This window comes from Cuculus canorus, chromosome 1 (genome assembly GCF_017976375.1).
Source record: "Cuculus canorus isolate bCucCan1 chromosome 1, bCucCan1.pri, whole genome shotgun sequence".
NCBI lineage: Eukaryota > Metazoa > Chordata > Aves > Cuculiformes > Cuculidae > Cuculus > Cuculus canorus.
Genome location: NC_071401.1, coordinates 153809170 through 153833507, shown reverse-complemented (window position 1 = coordinate 153833507; position 24338 = coordinate 153809170). Strand labels below are relative to the sequence as shown.

General features: G+C 48.4%; 2 protein-coding genes across 3 annotated transcripts; one reads left to right on the top strand and one right to left on the bottom strand.

Moving 5' to 3' along the window:
* Nucleotides 1–2837: 2837 nt before the first annotated feature.
* EIF3L (eukaryotic translation initiation factor 3 subunit L) lies at nt 2838–15530 on the bottom strand. Of its 2 annotated transcripts, XM_009568408.2 has the most exons (13): nt 15427–15530; nt 15305–15353; nt 14154–14364; nt 13163–13242; nt 12824–12885; nt 10883–10952; nt 10104–10177; nt 8966–9137; nt 8563–8717; nt 7617–7787; nt 4908–5405; nt 3850–3930; nt 2839–3094 (listed from the first exon to the last, which is right to left on the bottom strand). In XM_009568408.2, the coding sequence occupies exons 1-13, from the start codon at nt 15457–15459 to the stop codon at nt 3056–3058; spliced, it is 1695 nt and encodes a 564-aa protein (XP_009566703.2). In that variant the 5' UTR covers nt 15460–15530; the 3' UTR covers nt 2839–3055. The 2 variants fall into 2 exon arrangements, with proteins under 2 accessions (XP_053906525.1, XP_009566703.2); XM_054050550.1 differs by lacking the exons at nt 13163–13242; nt 15305–15353; nt 15427–15530 and having other exon boundaries at nt 2838–3094; nt 14154–14232.
* Nucleotides 15531–15782: 252 nt separating this feature from the next.
* Nucleotides 15783–24338, top strand: ANKRD54 (ankyrin repeat domain 54). The gene is made up of 8 exons (XM_054056241.1): nt 15783–16015; nt 17143–17190; nt 19677–19775; nt 20163–20234; nt 20634–20681; nt 20806–20930; nt 21791–21898; nt 22600–24338. Exons 1-8 carry the CDS (start codon nt 15808–15810, stop codon nt 22672–22674), a joined length of 783 nt encoding a protein of 260 aa, XP_053912216.1. The 5' UTR covers nt 15783–15807; the 3' UTR covers nt 22675–24338.

Here is a 24338-nt window from a genome sequence, read left to right as displayed (position 1 = left end):
AATCACTATTGGTTAGAAGCAATCTGTGGACAAATCCTGGGTTTTCTCCAGCACTGTACAAAGTACCTGCCTTAGTAGTTAAATTAACCTATTAAGTGTAAATGTCTTTGTTTCATCCTCTCTCCAGTCAGATCTCACGCTTAGCACCCTCCTTCCACTATCCCACTGTTCTGTTCTATTGCTACATGGCTCCAGAACTGTAACAAGTGAAAAATAAACACTTTCTGGGCTTGCGCAGCCTCCTCCTTCAGTGCCTGAGATAAGCCCTGGTGTAAATCACTGGAAAAGCTACTCTGTAGAGAAAAAGGAAGTAAGAGTCTTTACTCCCTTTTGTAACAACCAAGCTGGTTGCTCAGCATCCCCTAGACCTGCCTGACAGTGTCTTCCTGACATACCCTAAGGGAGAGAAGTATCAAGGATGTTTTCTTAACTGTCTTTTCTAGGGTCCATAATCCCACCTACCCTCTTCACAGGTCAGAGACAGTGACACACAGCAGATAACCCTGTGCTGTGGTTCCCTCTGATAAAGCCCATTTTGACCAGAACTGCCTGAGGACACTTCCACTAAGCAAACCCTACTGCAGCAGGCAAGGCTTGAGCCTGTAGCACCCACCCCGCCTCCCTGCAGAGCTCCCTTCCAGCAGCAGCAGGGCCCTGTTGATGCTGCTGAATGCCCTGCATTCCTCTTGCTTCAAGCAGTGCCAGGCACCATGGCTCGCTAAGCCCATCTTTCCGCCCCGTGAGGGAGCTGCAAGCTCTTCCTAGCATTGTTCCACCAAGTGCCAGTCCCGCTCAGTTAACCTTCAGTGGTCCTGCAGATGAGGCATGGAGCCAGTCAGACTGGCGGATTGGTCTCTATGCATCCTCTGGAAGCTGTTCTGGCAGACATTAATACTAGCAGCAGCATATTCACGTACATGACAACAGTCTGTAAACACTGGAGGGTTTAAAATGATACATAAACACATTAAAAGTCTAATTCCAACATGCCAATCACAAATAAGAAACGGATCAAATCCCAGTAACGCATTGGATGCCTTTGCTATGCCACGAGCTAGAACTGATCATGGAGATACTGCCCTGCCAGAGGTTCTCCTGTTGTTTATCACATCTTAGCACGTGTTCTGTGCAAGATTTCGGCTTTGGATAACAAGAAAGTAGGAGAGCTGCTGTTGACAGCTACGCCCACTGTGCTGCTGTTGGTAAATATTACAGAAGCAAAAGTGCCAACCCTAAAAATAAAAAGGAGCAGATTCTCTCTGTATAAACACAGCTCCTGCAGGCTGCTGCAATGCAGCATCTCAGTTCTTTAATGCATCTTAGTCCTTTAATTTCTTTAATGATATGTCTGCCTCAAACCCTTCAGCACTGGGGTAAAGTTCTTGGCATGGGTAACATCAACAGCAGTAGCCAGGCAGCCAGCAGGAGTTGCCCATTTCGTCTCCCTCCATGCTGCTTGCACAGCCGTTACATGGCTTCATGACGGGAAACGCAGTTTAGTTTTGAGCAGTATCTAGGACACTAGAAACTCAACCCTCACCCAAACACAGCGAATAAACCAGCAACAGCTAATTATTCCTAACTTCTAAACAGAATCGCATATGAGGCCAAGCAGGACTGCCAGGACCCCTCTCTCAGTGGAAAGGAATGAGGAGGGATAGAGAGGCAGATGGAATACATGAAGCTGCTTTGTTTAGCTTTCCTATTGCACATGCAGATTTTTCTCTTGCACCTGTTTCTACTACTCACAGACAAAACTATTTAAGGACAGTCTGCAAAAGGAGATGGGAGAGAGGGTGTGGCGGGTAAAGGAGATGGGGTTCATTCTTTGCATTCTCTTCCCCAGTATTTACAGGTCCTTGATTCCCCTTTACAGGGCTAGTTTTCAACCGTTTTTCCCTCTTTCAAGGCACTGCAAGTCTGCCTTGAAGAACAGGCTGAGAGTTGGGGTTGTTCAACCTGGAGAAGAGAAGGCTGCAGCCTTCCGGTACTTAAAGGGGGCTACAGGAAAGCTGGGGAGGGCTCTTTGTCAGGGATTGCAGGGACAGGACAAGGGGTAACAATTTTAAGTTGAAAGAGGGGAGATTTAGATTAGACATTAAGAAGAAATTTTTTACTGTGAGGGCGATGAGGCACTGGCACAGGTTGCTCAGAGAAGCCACGCATGCCCCCTTCCCTGGAAGTGTTCAAAGCCAGGATGGATGGGGCTTTGAGCAGCCTGGGCTGGTGGGAGGTGTCCCTGTCCATGGCAGGGGGGTAGAACTGGATGGGCTTTAAGCTCCCTTCCATCCCTCAGGGAGTTTTATGGAGAAACTGAACTCCATTAAATCATGGGGCCAGGACTTGGACATCACTTGTGCTATAATAAAACAGACCCTCCAGCAAGGACATCTCACCACATGTTCAAAGTTAATATTCGTTGAGTGTTTACAAAAATCCTTCTCCTTCCTTTAAAAACATTTTAAGCCTCTTTGGAGAGTTTCTGCTTCACAGCAGCTAAAAAACGAGTGGGAAAGTAAAAATGCAGCATTTTAGGAAAGCATTTTAGGTTTATCCAATGTGTGGGGCAAGAGCTAAAAGAATAATATTAGCTTGCACATCTTTCCATATCCTGTGGAAACACTATGGAACAGCTCATTTTCTCCCTGCTAATCAGTTACACAGCCTTCCCTGTTCGCTATGCACAGTGCCTTTACCAAGCATGGAAAAAGATCCACTTCCCACTGTTACCTGCAACAGCACAGACCAAAGAGAGCACAAACTAACAGTGGCTGTTCATGTCTCCAGATGTAATTATAGTCTTCCACAGAGGAAAAATAAATGAGTACATCAGATACTGAATGATCACCAGGAAAATTTCACTAATTTATTAGATGTCTTGTTCTTTGTAGGATAGTTTGAGCCAAATGAGTCTCATTTAAATACAAAAAAATGTTCAGAGTCACAGGAGATTCCAGAAATGCCAGAACCCTGAGCTCCCCTTGTCTCACCACGAAGAGAATAACCTCTCCCATTCACTTCACTGCTCAGGCCAATCAATGAATCCACAGAAGTTCTAAGGCCTCTGGCCCATCTTCTTCAAGGTTCGATTCAGCTGGAATTTGAGAAAGCAAATGTCAGAAAAATACACGGTGATTGACATACACTACTGCTCCCTCAGCAGCCTTTATACGATGCCTTTACTCCTTTCTCTCCGACTCACTAACAAAAAGAGCTTTCATGCAAGTGCCAGCAGTGTGCAAAACAGAAGGGGAACTGGTAAATCTCCCTTCTCGTCTCCAAGAAAAGCAGAGGAAGATGTGGGGAGAAGAGAGGGTGCGAGCTACCAGCAACACAGTATCGCAACCCTGTATTGCTCAAGCCCCGGCATCGCAGGATTTCGCTGCCCAAGTTTCCAGTGTGCAGCAGCCCCTGTTGGTAGAGTGGAGCAGTGACTGCATGTCACCTCCTGGCTCAGCAGAATGCTAAGTCATCTGTGCTCCAGAAATCACTGAGGCCACTTTCTAGAGCTGTAGTTCTGAGGGCAGAGATATGGTTTTGGTTGGCTACTGACAAGAACACCACAATTTCCTAGGGACAATGCAGTCAGTGCCCTTGGACAGCAAAACCCTCCTCATTTTCCACTGTGACTCAAATGGGCACTTCTCACACAAAAACAGACCCTTCTTCAAAGACAGCAGCTGCTGCTTAAACCACCTGCCTTTGCCCAGCCTCTTGCAGAGTCAGCGCTTGCCCCAACAAGGCACTGCACAGCTGTCTCACACATGTGTGGCTGCTCCAGGGCCAGCACAACCCAAGGCTCGCCTCACTTTTCCTAAGAGTTACACAGCTCTCCTGCCCAGGCCTCACCTCCTCAAACTTGTGGATCTGGCGGATGAAAAAGTCCCCATAGCGTCGAGCAACCTTTGTGTCCGCGATATGGATCATGTCCTGGGGAGGAAACAGCATGAGATCAGGAAAAGGACTGTGCTAGCAGAGAGACAACAAGGACTGTCAAAAGCGAGGAGCAACTGAAGAGGCTTCACTGCAGCATCACACACACCTGACCAGTGCTAGTCCCATGGCATCCACTCAGATCTCTGAGGGCTGCCTTCTCTACACCCTTGCCTGGGATGGATCCCAAATTCACATTGTATTCGCTTCCCACGTTCTTGCACACACTGCCTATTTTTGTCTCTCTGCAGCAGTTTGACAGTTCCAACCTCGATTTGTGCTCTGCTTTCCTCTACCAGCAGCTAAAAGTTATGTTATCTACCAGGAGAACTAAGCTGAGACATAGAATGAGACCTTGTAGGAAGGTCTGCTCTACAGACCAAGAGCAAGGGGCATCCTGTTCTCCTTCCTAGCAAGAAACCTAATGGCTACAGCTGCCTTTGAAAACAAAGTCCCAAAAGACTCTTCGCTATGTTTCCCGCTCCCTGGAGCTCCAAGGCAGGATGGTGACAGGATCACATCTTGTGTTTAGACTAGTCCTAGAGCAGACAGAGTTAAATGCTGCTCCAGTGAAAAATGAACCTGTAAAATGATCAAGCAGGATCCCTGTTTTGTCAAGCAAAGGAGAGATGTGGGGGAGACATACAAAGCTGACAGCGCCACCTGATACACTGACAGCACCGTCCGTCACTCAGCTGTAACCTCCCAAGAACAATGACAGACAAACAGTTCCTTCTGTGCAAGGGAAGATATTTGGGACCTTTGTTTCTGGGTGCAATAATTGTCAAAGCTGTCTACAATATCCTGTCACTATTTATCCACTGAAACTTCTATTAAGCAGGGCTACAATTTCACTGTAGTTCCCCGAGCTCTTCACATGGCAAAAAAGGAAGGGATATGTCTCATAGACTGGAGCAAAATCCAGAACCTCCTAGGTGACGGTGTTTCCTAGCCAGAGAGGGGCAGATACCAACCTTGTCAATATAGAAGTCAACCTCAGAGGCAGACTGGAACTCCCCATCCAGGGCAGAAATGCCACTGGTCCATACCAGGTTCTTCATCTTGTGCTTGAAGACAAGCAGCTGGATACGAAACTCCTGCTCTGTGAGGTCTAAGAAGCCAGCCAGCTTGGCCACAGGCATGGTGGTGTAGAGCTTGAGGAAGCTACGGATGGTAGAGAGCTGGGCCTGCTGCTGAACTTCATCAGCAAAGACTTTGAGCTGCTGCAAGAAGGGCTCCTTGTGGTAGTTGGGGTGCACGTTGTCGTAATTGGGCACTACTGGAGAGAGGAACTTGGGGCAAGCGTAACTGAAGAGCTCCTCATAGACTTGTGCATCACCCTTCTGCATGCGCAGCATCTTATCGCCGTATTTCTCTCGCAGCTGCAGGTGGATGCTCTCATCTATACGCATGGGGTACATGGTGAGGGCGATGGCCAGGAGTGCGTGCATCTGCTCGTTCTGCTTATTAATCTGTGACAGAGAGAAGAACACATTAGCTTGTAAATGTGCTCAGGCCTTGTGGCACAGGAAGGAGCTGGGAGCTGCATTTTTCAGAGACAGACCCTTTACTCGGAGCACTGATGGTCCCAATGCTCAAAGGGCACAGCACAAAGAGGCAGTGCCTCTGGACAAAGCAGAGATCAATGCCATATCAAGGCTCTCATCAACGAATAAGAGGGCTGGACAAGAACTCTGTTTAACATCTTCATCAACGACACAAACAATGAGATTGAGTGCACCCTCAGCAAGTTTATGGACAACACAAAGCCAAGCAGTGAGGTTGACAACCCTGAGAGACAGGATGCCACCCAGAGGGACCTTGACAAGCTGGAGAAGTGGGCTTGTGAAAACCTCATGAGGTTCTGCAAGGCCAAGTGCCAGGCCAGGGCAACCCTCAGTATCAATACAGGCTGGGGGATGAAGAGATTGAGAGCAGCCCTGTAGAGAAGGACCTAGGCGTCCTGGTGGATGAGAAGCTGGACATGAGCCGTCAATGTGCACTCGCAGCCCAGGTGGCCAACCATGTCCTCGGCTGCAACAAAAAAGCATTGCCAGCAGAGTGAGTGAGGTGATTCTGCCCCTCCACTACGGTCTGGTGAGACTACACTTGGAGTACTGTGTCCAGCTCTGGAACCCTCAGCACACGAAAGAAATGGACCTGTTGGAGCAGGTCCAGAGGAGGGACACTGAAATGACCTAAGGCCTGGAATACCTCCCCTGTGAATACAGGCTGAGAGTTGGTGTTGTTCAGCTTGGAGAAGAGTCAGAGGAGATCTTATTACAGCCTTTCAATACCTAAAGGGGCTTACAAGAAAGATGGGGGAAAAGCTTCTTAGCAGGGCCTGTAGCAATAGGACAAGGGGTAGTAGTTTTAAGCTAAGAGGAAAAATTTAGAGTATGTATTAGGAAGAATTTTTTTTCACCAAGGATGGTGATACACTGGCATAGGTTGCCCAGAGAGGTGGCAGATGTCTCATCTCTGGAAACATTCAAGGTGATGCTGGATGACGCTCTGATCAGCCTGGTCCAGTGGAATATGTCTCTGCCTATGGCAGAGGGGTTGGGCTGGATGACCTTCATGATCCCTTCCAATCCAAATCGTTCTATGATAAAAGGAAAGTATATACTGAACATACCCAGAGTCATACAGACCATGGATGGCCAGAAACAGGTTTGACTGTTTTGGTGCAACAAAGTGCGGAGGAGAAGGGAAGGCAGGACAGTTTATCAGCCATCTCCTGACAAGGGGCAGTTATGAGGGAGGCCAGTGAAGAAAAGACCGAGAAAGAAGATTTATCTGAGTGTGGGATGAAACAGACAGCAGTGTGGCTGAAACGGACATACCAAATCTTTGAAGTGTCATGGAATTACGAACAGCAGGATTTGGCTATGCAAAGTGTTAGAAATGAATCATAAGGATGCAAAGGAGACAGCAGCAGCAGGGGTTAGACCAGCACCACAAACAGCTTAGGTGGAAAGAGAAAGGAGCTTTGTTTCAGTCCTGCTGAATTAAAACAGTCTGTAAACAATTATCTGATAATGGAAACCTATCTGACAATGGTTTCAGCAACGTGAAATGCAGGACTGGACTAGGCACAGGACTGAGTCTGAAAAAGAATCCACAAGAATGTCATTAGCAGCTGATATTCTTTAACAACACTGCCTAGAGGGAGAGCGCAGATGGAGCCAGGTCAGCTGCATGGTAAACAAACAAAGGAATTGGCAACACAGCCAAGAGAAAACATTGTCACACATGGCAAAGGAGTTCAAAGGATCCTCAGTCACTCCCACCAGCACAGTCCCATAAAACAAGACTGGACTATTAGACGTAGGTTATCAGGTGGCAGAGAAGGGGCAGGAAAGAAGACAGCACAGAGTCTAGTTATAGGATGAGGGGTAACAGTTTTAAACTGAAAAATGGGAGATTCAGGTCAGATATTAGGAAGAAATTTGTTACTGTGAGGGTAACGAGGCACAGGATGTCCAGAGAAGCCATGGATTCCCCCTTCCTGGAGGTGTTCAAGACCAGACTGGATGAGGCTTTGAGCAACCTCATCCACTGGAAGGTGTCCCTGGTCATTGCATGGGGGTTGGAACTGGATGATCTTTAAGGTCCCTTCCAACCCAAACCATTCTATGACTGATTTTCTTTTGGAGGCCTAGACCTATGCTATCTCTTACCATCTCGTACTTGTAGGTTGTCCTCTGAAACATACTCTTGGTCCTCTGGATGTAGAGAAGGATGTTAGCAAAGACACGGATGGCATCCTGGTAACGCCGCATCATAAGGTATGCGAAGCCCACGTAGTAATAGGTGGTCACCTGGCACTCAGGCACCCGGGAGTACATGCTCTGAGAAGGAAGGATCAACACGCCATGTTAGAGGAGAGACAAGCACCTTTGGTCCAAATAGCTCATTACCCAGAATCCATCCACCTCTGCCTTCACTCCTGTCCCAAATACAGAAAGGAGAGGGTTAATTCAGGACACCTCATCTCCCTCCCAGCCCTGTAGCAGCTTCTTCAATGTTTATTAGATCACCTCATTTCCTATCATTCCAGTTTCAGCTCCTGCAAGCAGACGACTCTTGCACTGTGCCTAATATTGCTCTGGCCAATTCCCTTTCCCCCTATTTCACACCACGTCCTGTGCCAGACAGCAGATACACAGATCTGCGCCAAGCCCATCACACAGCTGGACTTTTGTTCACTCCTGTTATCACAAGCACCACCCTGTAGCAGTGCAAAAAACAGTCAAGGTGGGAGTAGCAGAGTGCGAATGAGAGTCGAAAATGAAAGAGCCATTGACCAAGGTGGGAACAGTGTGTTCAGCTAGCACTGCGCTACCACTTACAGCTCAAATAATGTTCCCCATAACAACGCCACTTTGCACAACACAGCAAATCTTCTAAAGAAATAGGCATTTGTGCTGCAACAGCGTCAGGCATTATCATATGGCTTGATTCAATGCCAAAGCTCCAGCTGTGTTCAACTACAAGCGCCCAACAACTACAACAGCTCCAAACGGCTCCTCAGCTGGAAGATTCATTGTGCCAATCTTCAACCAGCATGTTTGAACAGAGGCATTTGGAAAACTGCAACAGAGGGTTTTAAAGATGTTGTATTACCTTCTTGTTGAGCTCGATGTTCTCCAGAACCTTGATTGCTTGGTAGTAATCCCCCAGCAGAGAGTGCAGACGCAGGAGCCCAACCAGGCTAAAATAGCCCAGCATCTTGTAGAGGGAGTGACGACCATATTCACCAGCCACGCTCTCAGGGTCACCTAGGAAAGAAAGGAACCATTATGCTTTCCTCCTCTTTCAACACCTCCATGTTTACAAGCAAAAGTAGCAAGACCTCAAGAATAACGACCAGCACTTCTCACATAAGGACAGCAGAATCTGTTCCCAGTCAATCCATCCACTGATTAAGGGTTTGATCCAGCTCCCAAGCAAAGCTAACTGAACTCGGTCAAATCAAAGCAAGGCAGCACAGATACCAGTCTTGCTTGGCATCTCACAGCTAGTTCACCTCCACTTGTATAGACCTCCAGCTGTCGGTTGATGTTGGATTTGTCCACCAGGGAGTGCAACACATTAAGGACACTGTGGACGTTCCAGATCTTGGGGTTGGAACGAAGAAAATCTATTTCCTCTTCAGACTTCTTGGCTGTCTTGCAGCGGTACTGGCTGAAAGACTGGAACTACAGGAAAAAGCAGAGATTTGATGACGAGAAGCTAGTTTAGAGATGTTCAGCTAAGTGCACTAAGCTTACAAGTTTGATCACACAAATGCATTACAAAAAGCTAGCAGCTGCACATAAAAAAGAAACAGCTTCATCTCGTATCACCCAGCAATCAAAGGGGCAAATGACACCACCTTTAAAGCACAGGGAAAAAATGATACAGTGGCAAGAGAAAATGACAGAATGGACAAAGCTGAGAAGGACGTCTTAGACAAGTAGAACAGGCAACTAAAGATAAGTTTGCTCTCTGAACAGGTAGGAAGAGAATGACCAAGTCATAAATGTGTTTGCATACACACACATCCTTTTTCACCTTGAAGCTTGGAAGACTGCCCCTAAAGATAGCTCTATAATAAGAAGTTACAGTGAAGCAATCTACAAAAAAGAAATCAATAGCATTTGAGATCTGCATTGCTGCACTCAGAACAATAACTGGAAATATATTTCCTAATGTCAAGCCATTAGTCCATAGATTATTTCGAATCGGCAATTTCTCAATGCAAGCATAAAGGCCCTGCTGACTAAGAAATACAAAACTGAAGTAAAGCCACAGAATACAATAAAACTAGTTTGAACAAGTATTTTCATAATGCCTTTGTGGTTATAGCAGACTTCAGTCAGGCTGCTCTGCACAAATTCAGCAGAAATGAAAGCGAGTTAGAAAAAAATCCCCTAAGCAGCAACTGGCACAGTAACATCAACAGAAGGCCAGGAATCCCCAAAGAATTTCCTGTATCTTAAAAATCTGTACATTTACAATTACTTCATCTACCTAGTGACAAAGGAATAATAATGCTCACCAAAGTTTTTTGACCTGCAGCGTTATACTAGCTATGAAAATCACAAAGACGCACCAGATGCAAAATTTATACCACTAAGAGAAGCAAGGCCATCCCAAAATGGCCCAGTCTTATAATCATATACCTGATATATGAATTCATCAATGATATCCCACAGCCACTGGTTGGGCAGTTCCAGAGGAGCAGGGCCATCAGCATCTGCAGAACATAAGTAAAAGAGAAAAGCTTAATACCTTGAGGAAGAACAGTGGCAGAATTGGAGGAACACACAAACTAAGCAACACAAGAATTTTCCTGAAATGGGAGATGCAGCGGCAGGTGAATGAAGCTTCCAGTAGGGCAGTGGTATCTTCAGCTGCCTCAACTGCCTTCACTTTTGAAGAATAGAGCATGTACGGGGTTAATCTCTGGAGTGTGGCTGCTCAGCAGCAGTGATTCCCAGAAGCTGTACACAGACTGTAGAGGTTTATCCTAACCGATCCATTCTCCACCAGAAGTCTGGCAGGGCACCACAAAAACTAAAATTTGTTGTAAAGGGAGTCCACAACAATAAGCAGTTGTGAAACATTGCAAGCTGTCTATAGCTTACAGCGTCATTTTGCTTTTTAATAAAGATAGACGAAGCAGTTCTCAGCAAGTCAGAAAGCTAAGTAAGTTCTGTTCTTCACAGTATTTCAGAAAGCACTGGAAGCTATTTGCTCTTTTTGTGGTTTGACATGCATGGATGTAAAGTGATCTTCATTCAACAAATGCTAACATAAAGAAAGCTCATAGACTCCTCCTCCCTATATGATCTAAGAACAAACATGTTTTGGTTCTTCTGACCCTTTCTGCAGCTCTGCCCACTCCATCCCCTCTCCCTCTCCAAAACTCACAAACCAGAAATGAATTGCAGCAACTCACTAAGGATGTAGTTGAAGAGATTGCAGTAGTTGTAATAGGATTCAAACCTCTGCTCCAACGTGGGGCCACCCTGCAATGAGAAGTCAGCACAGTCTGCTTAGTTTCACGGACATGGATCTGTTAAAGCGAGTCCAGAGGAAGCCACAAAGATGATCTGAGGGTTGGAGCACCTCCCATACCAGGACAGGCTGAGAGAGCTGGGATTGTTCAGCCTGGAGAAAAGAAGGGTCTGGGGAGATTTCATAGCAGCCTTCCAGTACTGAAAGGGGCTGCAGGAAAGCTAAGGAGGGGCTCTTTATCAGGGAGTGCAGGGATAGGATGAAGGGTAACAGCTTTAGGCTGAAAGAGGGGAGATTTAGGTTGGGTATTAGGAAGAAACTATTCTACTATGAGGGTGCTGCAGCACTGGAGCAGGTTGCCCAGAGAAGTCATGGATGCCCCATCCCTGGGGGTGTTCAAGGCCAGGCTGGATGGAGCTCTGAGCAACCTGATCCAGTAGGAGGTGTCCCTGTCCACGGCAGCGGAGGTTGGAGCCGGATGACCTTTAAGGTCTCCTCCCACCCAAACCATTGTATGATTCTAAGCATAGCAAGAGTGAGTTTAAGGGCAACAGCCTATGAAGGACAGTCGGTAGTCAAAGCAGTAGAGGGTCTTTTATTTCAGAAATGTCAGAGCCAATATTCAACCAGGACACCCACCAGCACTACCCAGAAAACCTGTAATTGTACCACTATTGTCTCACAGAACAGGGCTGACTTCATGTACAGGTAGCTTCTCCCAGGAACAATGAGCATTCAGACCTTCTGGAAATAGGATGCATTAACCTTCCTTGTCCCCTCTCTGCTGTCCAGTCTTAAGAGCTTCCTATTATGTTCAACTGCTTTCCTTCCTTCTCCACTCATGAGAGGCCTTAATATAGCAACAATTCTGCTTCTGGACAGTACTTCTAATGCTTTGAAAGACCAGTAAATACAGTAAGGAATCACTGTCTTCCCAGGATCACCACCCAGAGACACTCCAGGCAGTCTGAGAATCACTAACAACACAGCCTGAGAAACCAGTCCCACCTGTTAAAGCCTGACTTGCCTTAATACAGCAGCCTTTTTAAAGTGCGTGCTTGTCCACCCTCTCAGGTCTACACCAAAACTGCAGTTACTACTTACTTACCCCATAAGTTACTACCTATTCAACCCACATTCTATCCAGCTCCATTCCCTGAAGGACCAAGAACTACTGCGATTTTCTCACTGACTTCAAATTAGCTTAAGAAAAAAAAAGTGTTTATTTTGTTTTATAAGACATTATTCCTCAGACTTCCTTCTCCTGTATCCCTTATGGTGCCCATCCTTTCCTCTCCACAAGGGACTTGGACCCTATGTGGGCTTTTTAATGACAAAAAAATTACCCTTTCTCTTGTGACACCTTCCTCTCACCCACCCGCTAACGTGAAAACAAAGAGCCACAAAGAAACACACAAACCCAACTGACTGATAGGTCTTGCAATTGCAGCTCTGTCAAAAAGAAAATTCAATTACCTTCCAACTCCTCCTTCTCCCCTAACTCTCCAACATTCAATGCCAGAAACAAACTTTTACACAACAGCCTCCTGAAAACTCAGACCAGCTCTTTGGATCCATGTAAGCTGCCAGGGAAAGCTGCACGCCTTCTACAACTAAGCTTGAGGAGACAGCTAATGAGCCTCAGAAAGACAGTCAAGTCTCTCCTGCTTTTCAGCAATCAGCAAATCCTTACTAATCTAACAAACGGCAAGAATTTTAAGCTTCCCTAACAGCAATTTGACTTATAGCTCATAAACCCATCTGACCTTGTCTCACAAAAATTACGCAGCCACTAACACTGTGGTAGCAGCAAGATTTGGCAAGTTCTAGGGCATAGAGAAGCCAGCATGCAACCAACAGGCAGATACAGGGCAACACTCACACTGACTTTGGCGTAGATGTGCCTATAATACAGCTCCTTGTACAGGATGAGGAAAACAGCATCTAGAAAAGAAAACAGAACTGGACATTAGCAAGCCACAAAACCTAGGCCACTGATTTCTCAGATACAGCAGTGGTCCTCCTCCTGTCACAGTAATAAGGTAAGCACAAAAGGATGCTCCACTCAAGTTTGACTTCTTGCCAGGCATCTGCTGAAGCATTTGCCAGAGTGAACAAACTGACTCAGGCGGCAAGAACGCTGTACACCTGCTCACTCACATATCAAAAGTCATTTAGTTCCTTCTCTCCCTGACAAGCAAAAAGAAAGTGAAAGACTTACCGTTTCCAACCTGAGGGGCAATGGCCTCGGCCTCTGGCCATGGGGTATTCTTAAAAAACCTTTCTGTCAGCTTTGTCCAGCTGAAACATAAGACACACACATGCCATTAGAAACCATTTCTCAGTATGACAGGGTTGGAGTTAGAGATCACAATGCAGAGGCCTTGGAACTGGATGATCTTTAAAGCCCCTTCCAGTCCAAACTATTCTATGATGATTCTGTGACTGTTTCTGATGAAAGTCCAGTATTGAAGCAAAGAATAATAGAATCATGGACTGGTTTGGGTTGGAAGTGACCTTAAAGATCATCTAGTTCCAACCCCCTTGCCACGGGCAGGGACATCTCCCACTGGATCAGGTTGCTCAATGACCCATCCAACCTTGCCCTGAACACCTCCAGGGATGGGGCATCCATGACTTCTCTGGGCAACCTCTGCCAGTGCCTCACCAACCTCACAGGAAAAAAATTCTTCCTAATGTCTAACCTGAGTCTCCCTTCTTTCAGCTTAAAACTGCTACCTGTTGTCCAAAGAATGAGAATTGTAAACTAAGCAATTAAGGTCTGCAATTTACCCCCAAACTATGGATCAGTTGTGTATGTTACTTCCACACCCTGTTTATAGCAAGGTGACACAACTACAAGCAGGAGCAGCAGTACCTGTACAGAACAGACAACAATTACACTTCACAGCTTTCTGCAAACCACTTAACTAGCACTACTGAGGTCACTCTCTGCTGCCTCATATCTGATAGGCACAGGACTGGTATTTTCCTTCAGAGAGGTCACAACTCACCTATACTTATGTTAGCCTGATGGACTGGAAATACTTGGTTTTTTTCCTCAATAATCAAATAAAGCTCATGCTGTATCTTAGAGAAAGACCAAGTTCAGAACAACACAGACAGTAGTCAGCTTTTCCTTTTAAGAGCAGGGTGCACTTTCATCACAGTTCAAACAGCAATTTCTCCTGTCAGGAAGGATGGCTTTGTACCTGTTTTCATAGATGTCCTGAATTTCGTACACCTTCTGGTCAATAACATCACTGGAAACACGGCTGGCCTGGAGCTCATACACCTTCTGGTCAATGAGATCTGACACTGTCTTGTGAAAATACTGAATGAAGTTCTTGATCACTTCAGGGATCACCTGGTAGGTCTGCTGCTCATACTGGCGCTCATAGGCGAGGTCTTGCTTTGGGTCTCCTAAGTGGAAAGAGGAGCAGTGAAGGCAGTTCCAGCATGGCCTGACCCACCCTGCAAACCTAGCCTTGAGCCAGCCGGGCCCGCAGACCCAGCCTGGCCTACAGACCCAGCCTTGCAACAGCTGGGCCCACGGACCCAAACTTCTGCCAGCCAGGTCCACAGACCCAGCCTGGCCTACTCACCCAGCCTCATGACCAGATGGACCTACAGATCCAGACCAGATGGACCAGCTGGGCCTTCATACCCAGCCATGTGCCAGTCGGGCCTGCAGACCCAGTCTTGCATTAACTGGGAGCCAGCTGGGCCCACAAACCTGGCCTGGTCTACAGAGCCGGCCTTGCACAGCTGGCGCTATAGACCTAGTGGGACCCGCAGACCTAGCCTTGTGCCAGCTGGGCCTTCAGATCCAGCAGGGTCCTCAGACCCAGACTTACACCAGCCGAACCCACAGACCCATCCTGGCCAACCGACCCAGCCTTCAAAATCAGTCGGGCACGAGCAGGGCCCACAGACCCAACTGGGCCCTCAGACCCAGCCTTGCGCCAGATGGGAGCCAGACACACCCACGGACCTGACCTGGCCTACAGACCCGTCCGGGCCCACAGGCCCAGCCTTGTGCCTTCAGATCCAGCCTTGCACCTTCAGATCCAGCAGGGCCCGCAAACCCAGCCTTGTAACAGAAGAGGCCGCAGATCCAGTCAGGGACCAACTGGTCCTTCATACCCAGCCTTGCGCCAGCCGGGCCTTCAAGTGCAGCTGAGTGCCAGCAGGGCCCACCCAGCCTTGTGCCAGCCAGGCTCGCAGACCTCGCCTTGCCTCCAGACCCAGCCTGGCACAGCTGGGCCCACAGACCCAGCCTTGCGCCAGCCGGGGGCCAAAGGGGCCCGCAACCCCGGCCTGGCCTGAGATCCAGCCCTGTCGCGGCGCGGCCGGCGCTCACCCGTATGCAGGTCGTAGTCGTTGGAGTAGGAGTAGGGGTCGTAGGCTGCCTGCGGAGAGAGGGCAGCAGTCAGTGCCCGATCCCGGTCCCGCCGCGCCCCCCCACCCCTCCCCGCCCCGCACCTCGTTGTCGTAGTCCTCCCCCGGGTAGGCCATGGCGGCGCCGGAAAGGCTGAGGGCGGCACCGCGCGCCACTCGCGTGCCCGGGGGAGGAGCCAGCTTCGCTGCGCGCCCTCTCATTGGCCGTAGCAACCGTCAGTCTTCAGCCCGCAGCGCTCCGATAGGCCTGATCAGGCCTATGCCCCGCCTTCCCCTCTCTCTCATTGGACAGCGCTCCTATCCGTCCGCCCTGTCTGGGTACCAACCCCGCCTTCCGCCCCTTCCTCCTTACGCCCCATTGGCTGCGCCCGCGCAGTGCGGCGCCTTCGATTGGTGGAGAGGGTGCGCCCGGCCCCGTTGCCATAGCGACGGCTCGGCCCGCCCCCGCCCCCGCGCGGCGCAGTCATGGAGGGTGGTGGCGGCAGCGGCGCCGCGGCGACGCCCGGGGCGGCGGGGCCGGAGGTGGCTCTGGGGGCGGCGGCGGGTGCCCCTCTCGGGTACCTGCACGTCCTATGGCAGCGGGAGGAGCCCGCGGGCAAGATCCCGGCGCGGCGGCTGCGCAGGGCAGCCCGCCTGCACCGGCGGCTAGGGCCCACGGGCAAGGAGAGTCACGGTGAGGGTAGAGGAGGTGGATCTGCTCGGTGGGAAGTTTGGGAGGCAGCCCTGCTCCTCCTTGGGAGGGTGAGGGACCGTGCCCGGGCTCGGGAGGAGAGCGCTGGCATCTTGGTCTGGGGCTGGAAAGCTGCCTGGGGAGAAGGACCTGGAGGTGTTGGTGACAGCGGCTGAACGTCAGCCGGCGGTGACCCAAGTGGCCAAGAAGGCAAATGGTATCCTGGCTTGGATCAGAAACAGCGCGGCCAGCAGGAGCATGGAAGTGATTTTTCACCATGGGGGTGGTGAGGCGCTGGCATAGGTTGCCCAGGGAAGCTCTGGATGCTCCATCCCTGGAGGTGTTCAGGGCCAGGTTGGATGGGGCTTTGGGCAGCCTGATCAAGTGGGAAGTGTCCCTGCCCATGGCAGGGGGGTTGGATGAGCTTTAAGGTGCCTTTCAACCCAGACTATTACATGATTCTGCCCCTGTGCTCGGCATTGATGAAGCCACACCTTGAATACCATGTGTAGTTCTGGGCCCCTCACTACAAGAAGGACATTGAGGTCCTGGAGGGCATCCAGAGAAGGGCAACAAGGTTGGTGAAGTGTCTGGAGAACAAGTGTTATGTGAGGTGGCTGAGGAACTGAGGTTGTTTAGCCTGGAGAAAAGAAGGCTGAGGGGAGACCTTATCACTATCTACAACTACCTGAAAAGAGGTTGTAGCAAGGTGGGTGCTGGTCTCTTCTCCCAAGTGACAGGTGATAGGATGAGAGGGAATGGCCTCAAGTTGCACCAGGGGAGGCTCAGATTAGACATTAAGAAAATTTCTTCAATTAAGGGGTTATTCAGGTGCTGGCAGAGGCTGCCCAGGGAGGTGGTTGAGTCCCCATCCCTGGAGGTTTTTGAAAGACAAGTAGATGAGGCGCTCAGGATTTTTGTTTAGTAGTGGACAGGTACGGTTGGACCTCAAAGGTCTCTTTCAACCTAGTGATTCTATGAATCTCCTGCTTCTCCTTCTCCATGCTGAGCCAGGACCAGCATGGTTTGGGTCCTGCACCTGGGCTCAAGTGCTAGAATGGTATGTTTTGCTAGGGAGATGTTCCTTTTTTCCTCTGTGCTTCCCAGTAATTGCTTTCTTTTCTTCATAGCTCTGAAAAGGCTGCGTGAAGCTGCCAATGGCAACGACTTGGACACAGGTAAGAAAGACTTCTGCCCGTCCTACTTGGAACTTCTTCTAGAACAGGCAGTTGTGTTGAGGACTTTTATTTTAGGAGAGGAGGAGGAGAATGTAGGAATGTGGGTGGTTTGCAGATATGGTGCTTTAGATGCTATCAGTCTAGAAACTGCTTTTCTGGAGCTTGTTTTGCTCTCCGAGCAGAGTGAGGCTGGTTATAATATTCACTTTTTAACTGCATGAGGTTCGTATTTCAAGTTTTCCAACTGGTTCAAACTAAATCAGTACTGTGCTATTCCAGCTTTTTTGGTATGTAACTTTTGCCCAATTGTAAGCAGCAAGAGAGAAGTGTTTGGTAAAATGGAATAGTTAAGTTGTTTAAGTCGTAGCGTGGGTTATGAGACAGTGTGACTCAGTAGATCAGAACCAGGACCAGTGCTGGACTCTGCCTCTCACAGTGCCTTCAGAGAAGGCTCTGTGACTGCCTTTACCTCTCTGTATTTTACATTAGGTGGGCTTTCATATGAAGTGTCCAGCAGCAGTATTGGCCTAGATCATCTGCCCCATAGCATTGTCCCTCCTTAGACTGTACTGTCCCCTCAGCTGTGCCGGCCTCACTGTTCATCGGACCGCTCTGTGAGCAGAAATAGAAACTGATTCGATTTGTAGAAACTCCCACTTTATAAAGATAGGGGTTTGTCTGTTGTACTTCACCCTTTGGCTTCACAGTACACCTTGTTTCGTGAACTGATGGATAAAATTAACCTGTGAGCATTGTTGGTCCAGAAAGGCTTGCCTTCAGTCACCATGTCAGGGAGAAAAATGAAAGAATCAGGGTTTATGAAAGTCTTGGTTTCTATCCATCTTAGAGTTTTATACCTGTATTTGATACTTGGCTTCTCCTTCTTACAATCCTGCTATGTTTTGTGTACTTTGCAACTTGAAGAAGTATCTGACAAAGAGTTTATTCTTCATCAGCAAGTAAAAGGCTTTGCTGTTGCCTGTGGTGACACTGGGTGGGAAAGGTTGTGTCATTTCCTGCTGGCTTCAGGGAAGGACCTGGTAAAGCATTCCTCATTAATGGTTCTCACTGGTGGCACTGTCAGTTTGCTTGTCTTTCTTCTGGAGCATCAAACAACCCCTGTTAATGCCAATTCCATCTTTTCAAGTCTTGCTTTCACTTCTTTACCACTCTTAAAGCAGTCGTTGTACAAGAAGAAATAAAAATGTGTCTATAATTCAATCTCTAGAAGCTGAGATGGATGGTGACTTTCAATGGTCTGAGCTGTCTAGGTTTTTTGCCTCCAGTAGTGGTTAGTCTTGACCTTTGCAGGATATACTATCAAAGATCTCAAAATATAGTGAATCAGTCAGTATTTTTAACAGCTATGGAATGAGGTTTATTTTACACACTGACTGCTATGTCAGGGTAGTCTCAAAACAACAGGAGTAATAGCCCTTATACCTAGAACCATAGATTGGTTTGAGTTGGAAGGGACCTTAAAGATCATCCAGTTCCAACCCTTCTGCCATGGGCGATTGCACATGTTGCTGTAGATGCTACTTTTATGTCCCCAATCTTTTCAGCTTTTTCTGCTCTCTGCCTTTGTTATACCAAATACCGGAGAGTCATACTAGTTTCTCTGTGTTTCTGCGTAAGCAGGCTTTTTCTCCTCATCTGAGGAAAGGAGGCAATTCAGGTTACAAGAAGTGCCAGCGGTGGCATTGAAGAAGTAGCTGGGTGGAAAAGCAGGGGGAACAAGTGTGAGTAGATGATGGTATGGCTACTCAGGCTGTTCCATTGCTTGCTTCAGTAGATTGTCTCCTAAAGCTACGTTTGCGCTGCTGCTGGTAGGTTGGTGTAGTCACCTGCCTGCTTCCCAAACAGTAGCCACTGTTAATATGGGAAAACCTAGGAGTTTCAGATGAATCAAGAAAGTGGTGTATTCAAAACAGGTGTGAAGAGGTGTTTTCTCTCACTGCATGGAGTTACACTGTGAAACTTCTCACTGCAGGTTCATATCGATATGAAAAGTTTAGACAGATGCAGAAAATGACTGTGCAAATCCATGAAGAAAGCCCATGGAGGAGTAGTAAAGACAGAATGATAATTCTGGCTTGGGAATTGCCTGAGATGCAGCTGACTAGTGGCAGTGAGTGTTAGCCCCGCATCCCTGCCATCTTCCTATACTCTTCTGTAGGCATTTGCTGCTGCTTGTCCTAGGAGCTTGAATATTTGGCTAGCTGGATCCTTAGCTGTTGCTGCTGTTGACTTATCTTTCATGGCAGTGTATGGAAGCTGGTGAAAACTGTAACAGAGAGTGGTGGGTATGCTGCCCAGGCTGGTTCTGCTAAGCCAGGATGCTGACTGGAGCTGGTTCCAATTCAGTTGCCTTGGTAGCTGGCAGAGTGTGTATTTAACCACAGAAGAGTGGGCAGCATTACCCCTTTCTGGTCAGATGCCCCTTCAACTCACCTGCTTTCTTCTCCCTTCCTTGGCACTGTTAGTGCAGCAACTCTTGGAGGATGGAACTGACCCCTGCGCTGCAGATGACAAGGGCCGGACAGCCCTGCACTTTGCCTCCTGCAATGGCAACGATCACATTGGTGAGTGGGGAGGGGGAGTTCTGTCATCTGACTTCTCTGTGGTAGAGATTTCTTGAAGAGTACTCTTCATTTTCATTAAGAACATGGCAGAGATTGCTGGTTTATGTGTGTTTTGTAGGAAAATTGGCAACTGAACTCTGGCTCTAGGGTTTGTCATGTCCCCTTGCTGAAGAGGGAGCAGCTCTAGGGCTGTAGTGGTACAGAGACATGTTCTTAGTTCCAGCTCTTCTGCATGGCTTTTTGCTGAGTCCTTTTGCACTGCTGCACAAACCTCCTTCTCCTGTTTCTGGGAGGAAGTTGATGAGCAGAAGCAGGTACTGCGTGGGCCTGTGACCCATATAGGGGCAAAAGGAAGGGACTGATGTGTCCTTGTTTCTTTGTTTCCAGTGCAGCTGCTTCTGGACCACGGGGCTGACCCCAACCAGCGAGATGGGCTGGGAAACACCCCCTTACATTTGGGTAAGTGCCACACAGATAAGCTTTGCATGCAGAGTGGTGAGGTGAACACCACCTTGGTGTTTCTTTCCTCTCCACCTTCCTGTTTCCTGTGCATCACAGTGTGCATCCCAAGCTTTGAGTGCCTAGGAGGAACTCTGCATTCTATTATCATTCCTCATGAAGGCTTAAGGGTCAGAGTTCAAGAAAATCAATTTCCCTCTCTTTGTCAACCCCAAGGAGCACAAGATCTGTTCAAGAAAGTACTCAGGCTTGAGCATGAGGCTACCCTTAGAAGCTGGGCTGTTACTCTTTCCTGTGGCAAAGAGCCCTTTGGGAAGCCGCAAGCTCTGCTCTTGAGCAGAAACTCCTTGTTGTTTGCTAGTACCTCTGAGCTGTGTGTCCTGTGTTTTCCCTCCCCAGCTGCCTGCACGAACCACGTTCCTGTCATCACCACACTGCTGCGCGGAGGTAACATTTCGTCTATAACAATTACAACTTCTCCCTTTTCCTGCCCTGCCCTGATGGTACTCCCCGGGCACATTAAATCTTGAAGACAAAGTTTGCTTTCTGTCCTTGCTCATGCATCTTGCAGGGGCCAGAGTTGATGCCTTGGATCGAGCTGGCAGAACCCCACTGCACCTTGCTAAATCAAAGCTAAACATCCTGCAGGAAGGACTCTCCCACAGCCTGGAGGCTGTACGCCTTGAAGTGAAACAGGTAAAAGAAACAGTCCCTTCTTCTGGTAAGGTGGTGCAGCCCCAGCAGTCTCCTGCACACTTTAAGGGTCATATATCATATAGCAGCTGTTTTAAATACCTGTCTGTAGAATCTTAGCTGCTCTGGGGAGAGTTTGACGTTTTCCTTCTGTTTTCAGAGGCCTTTCTTTTCCCCAGCCACTATGAATTTTTGTGGGACCTCTCTTGGCTATGATAGGCCAAGGATGCATTGAATGTCTTAATTCTAAGGCTGTATGGAGTACTCTCTTTTCTTCAACCACCAATGTAAGACAGGCGCCTTGTGGCAGGAGAGGAACCACAGCATGGGGCTGTAGCCATGGTGAACACATTCCAGCAGGGGCTTTGCATTCCTAGCGCAGTCTGCCCTGCTCCGATACTGGGAGGCATGGGATAGGAAAGCAGTCGCGGGGCTGCATCACGAATGCATGAAGTTTGGGCCTTGCTTCGGGGGCCGTATAGGAGCTACAGAGATTTTCATTTTCAGTGAACAGGGAGATGCTGCTGCACTGGGAATTCCCTGCTGGCCGTAAAGAAGAGCTTGGTGCTTTCAGGACGAGACCTTGTGCTTCTTCAGTTGCGCCTGTCTCCCTTCCATGTTCTTAAACCAGGCAGAGGGGTCATGACCAGCCTGTCTGTGGCTGATCAGTGCCTCTGGTGGCTCACTGGGCTCTGATGCCCTCTGGTTGCTTTGCATGTGTTCTCTGTGGTTCACGTACTCCGCCGTGTACTGCGGTATCAAGGCTGTGCTTGGCAATTTAACTGTAATTTACTTTTTCCTGCAAAAACGTCCCAGCCCAGTGCAGCTCTTTGGTGTCTGTCTCTTATACCTTTTGGTTCCAGATTATCCAGATGCTGCGGGAATACCTGGACCGTCTCGGGAGGCATGAGCAAAAGGAACAGCTGGATGACCTCTGTACTAGGTTACAGATGACAAGCACAAAGGAGCAGGTAGGCAGCAGTGACTCACCTGTTTGTGTTGTGACTCCTGCATTGAGAAGAATGCAACTGCATGAGCAAGGTGACATTGAAGACATGGTTATGGAAGTGTTGAAACCAAGATGATCTTTAAGACCCCTTCCAGCCCAAACCATTCTGTGATTCTAAGTGTTCTTGCTGACCTTGGGTGAAATGGGCAAGTTATGTGGTAACTCCTTGAGGCTGGAATTCAGAATGCAGAGAACATCACTGTGCCTAGCAGCTCAGCAGGGAAGCTGAAGATCATTTGGGCTGAGGGCACAGGCATGTTAAGGCCAGGATCAGCACAACCACACAGGGTTGCAGGGCCTGTTGGGTTTTTTCCTACAAAAGATTGGCCATTAGAAACAGGCCTAGAGGACGCTGATACCATTGTTGAGTTCTGGGTAATGCAGCAAGATGCTTCTCTTTTAAGGACTGGCTAAATCATGCAAGGTGGAGGTCAAGCATTGACCTCCTGAGGAAGTGGAAGAAACTTCCCTTGCCTTAGATCAGTGCTTGTTTGATTGTGAGGACAAGAGCCCTTCTACACAACTGTGGGACCAAAGGGGTCCTGTCCTAGAATAAAGTCAGAGTGGGCATTACTGGCTGTCAAGGTGCAAGGGTGTTCCCTGCTGCATGGGAGTGTCTTCTTTAGTAGTTCTTTCTAACTGCCAGCTGTGTTCTTCTGGCAGGTGGATGAGGTTACCGATCTCCTGGCCAGCTTCACGTCACTCAGCCTGCAGATGCAGAAGATGGAGAAGAGGTAATGGGATTCTGAAGCATCTTCCTGATGCAGCAGGAGAAGCTTTAGAGAAAAAAAGAGGAAGCTGGAGCTTGCTTCCCAGATTGCTGAATCAACATGTCTGCCAGCGGCCGTTTCTGCCAGATCCCCTTGCCGGTGGTGCTCAGACTGTTCCCATTGGTGCCACCACAGTTGCCTGGCGGGGAGGCAGCGGGCTGTGGATGACAGAGACAACAGAGTGCTGCAGCTGAGACTTTTGGAAAGAAAGAGCTGCTCTTCTTTTTGTCAGATGGCCTGTCACTGAATAGGATACCCCTTCCAGAGATATTTTGCCTTCTCCTAAGCACTTCAGCTCAAAGTAAGTGGTGGCCGATGCTGTGTGCAGCCACAAGCTCCGACCAATGCACTCAGCAGCTACCCAGCATCACAGATACGAACAGTCACCTTTTGCAACTACTCATTCGCATGGGGGAGAATGTGGACACCTTGGAAAACAGAAGGCTTTGTGCTGTGAGGAGAACACGCACTTAATTCTGCATGCAAGCAGCTGAGCAAACAGACTGCCTCAAGAAACACACACCGAAGCTTAATGCTCACCTTCCCCAGAGCCTGCAGTCAGAGGGCAGAGAATCTGTCTGATTACAAATGGAATACAAAGCTTTTAATCGCTAGACTAACAGCTTTCACTGGCCCCATCTTGTAAATCACTGCTGCAAGTTAGTGCTTAAATACTACAGTGAAACCCTTACAAAAGATACCCAGGTAGACAGCTAGGTCAGAGCTGCCCTGATGCAAGAATAAGGGTTGGGAGGAGTGTCACGTAATCCTTGTGCAGTTTTAGGCAGACATCATAACTGACTTGTATTTCGTATTACTGCAGATCTCAGTCAAGAGGTCCAGTTGCAACAGGAGGTGTTGTGTATTTGTCCATATTATTTGACTGGGATGGAAGTGGGTTTAAGGCTGCCTGAGTAGCACCAAACCCAGAGCTGACCCATACCATGTTTCTTGCTTTTGTTGGAGAGATGCAGCTGCAGGACCTGAAGTGCAGCGTGAGGAGTGATTCGCAATCATTGCTGGAAGCCTGAAGTGATGCAGCTATGAAGGATGCAAGGAATTGCTCTTGCTGCTCTCTTTCTTCTGCCCCACTGTGGTTAGTAATGAAGATGTAGATAGCTTTGTTTTGGAGCAGGGATCCACGAAGTCTTGTCAGTAGGACACCACCAGCACCATGGTGACGAGAAGGTGCCCAATGAATCTGAATTCCCACCTAAATGACGTGACAGGCTGGTAGCAATACCCATCCCACAGCTTGAGAATCACTGGGCTGGATGTGTTCATTCTTGGGATTCAGTTAAACCATGCAACAGCCACAGCCTGGAGCATTCTTCAGGCATCTTCAGGTCTGCATGTTCTCTGATACCTGGTCTCTTGTCAGGAAGAGGCTAAGTGAACCTCTATGGTCAAAACTGAAATACCAGAAGTGGGCCAGATTTTTACAAGGGTTCATCCGAGGGGTGCTGGAGGCCATAGCTGGGACAAAAGGTCTTGTGGTTTGGCTGGAGCTGTCACTGAATAATGATCCTTTGTTAGGATATGCTGGATGGGAAGGATACAGAGGGGGTGGGAGACAATCTGACCTTTTTGTATTTTGAACTTCAATAAAATCCTGTCAGCCTTTTTTTGGAC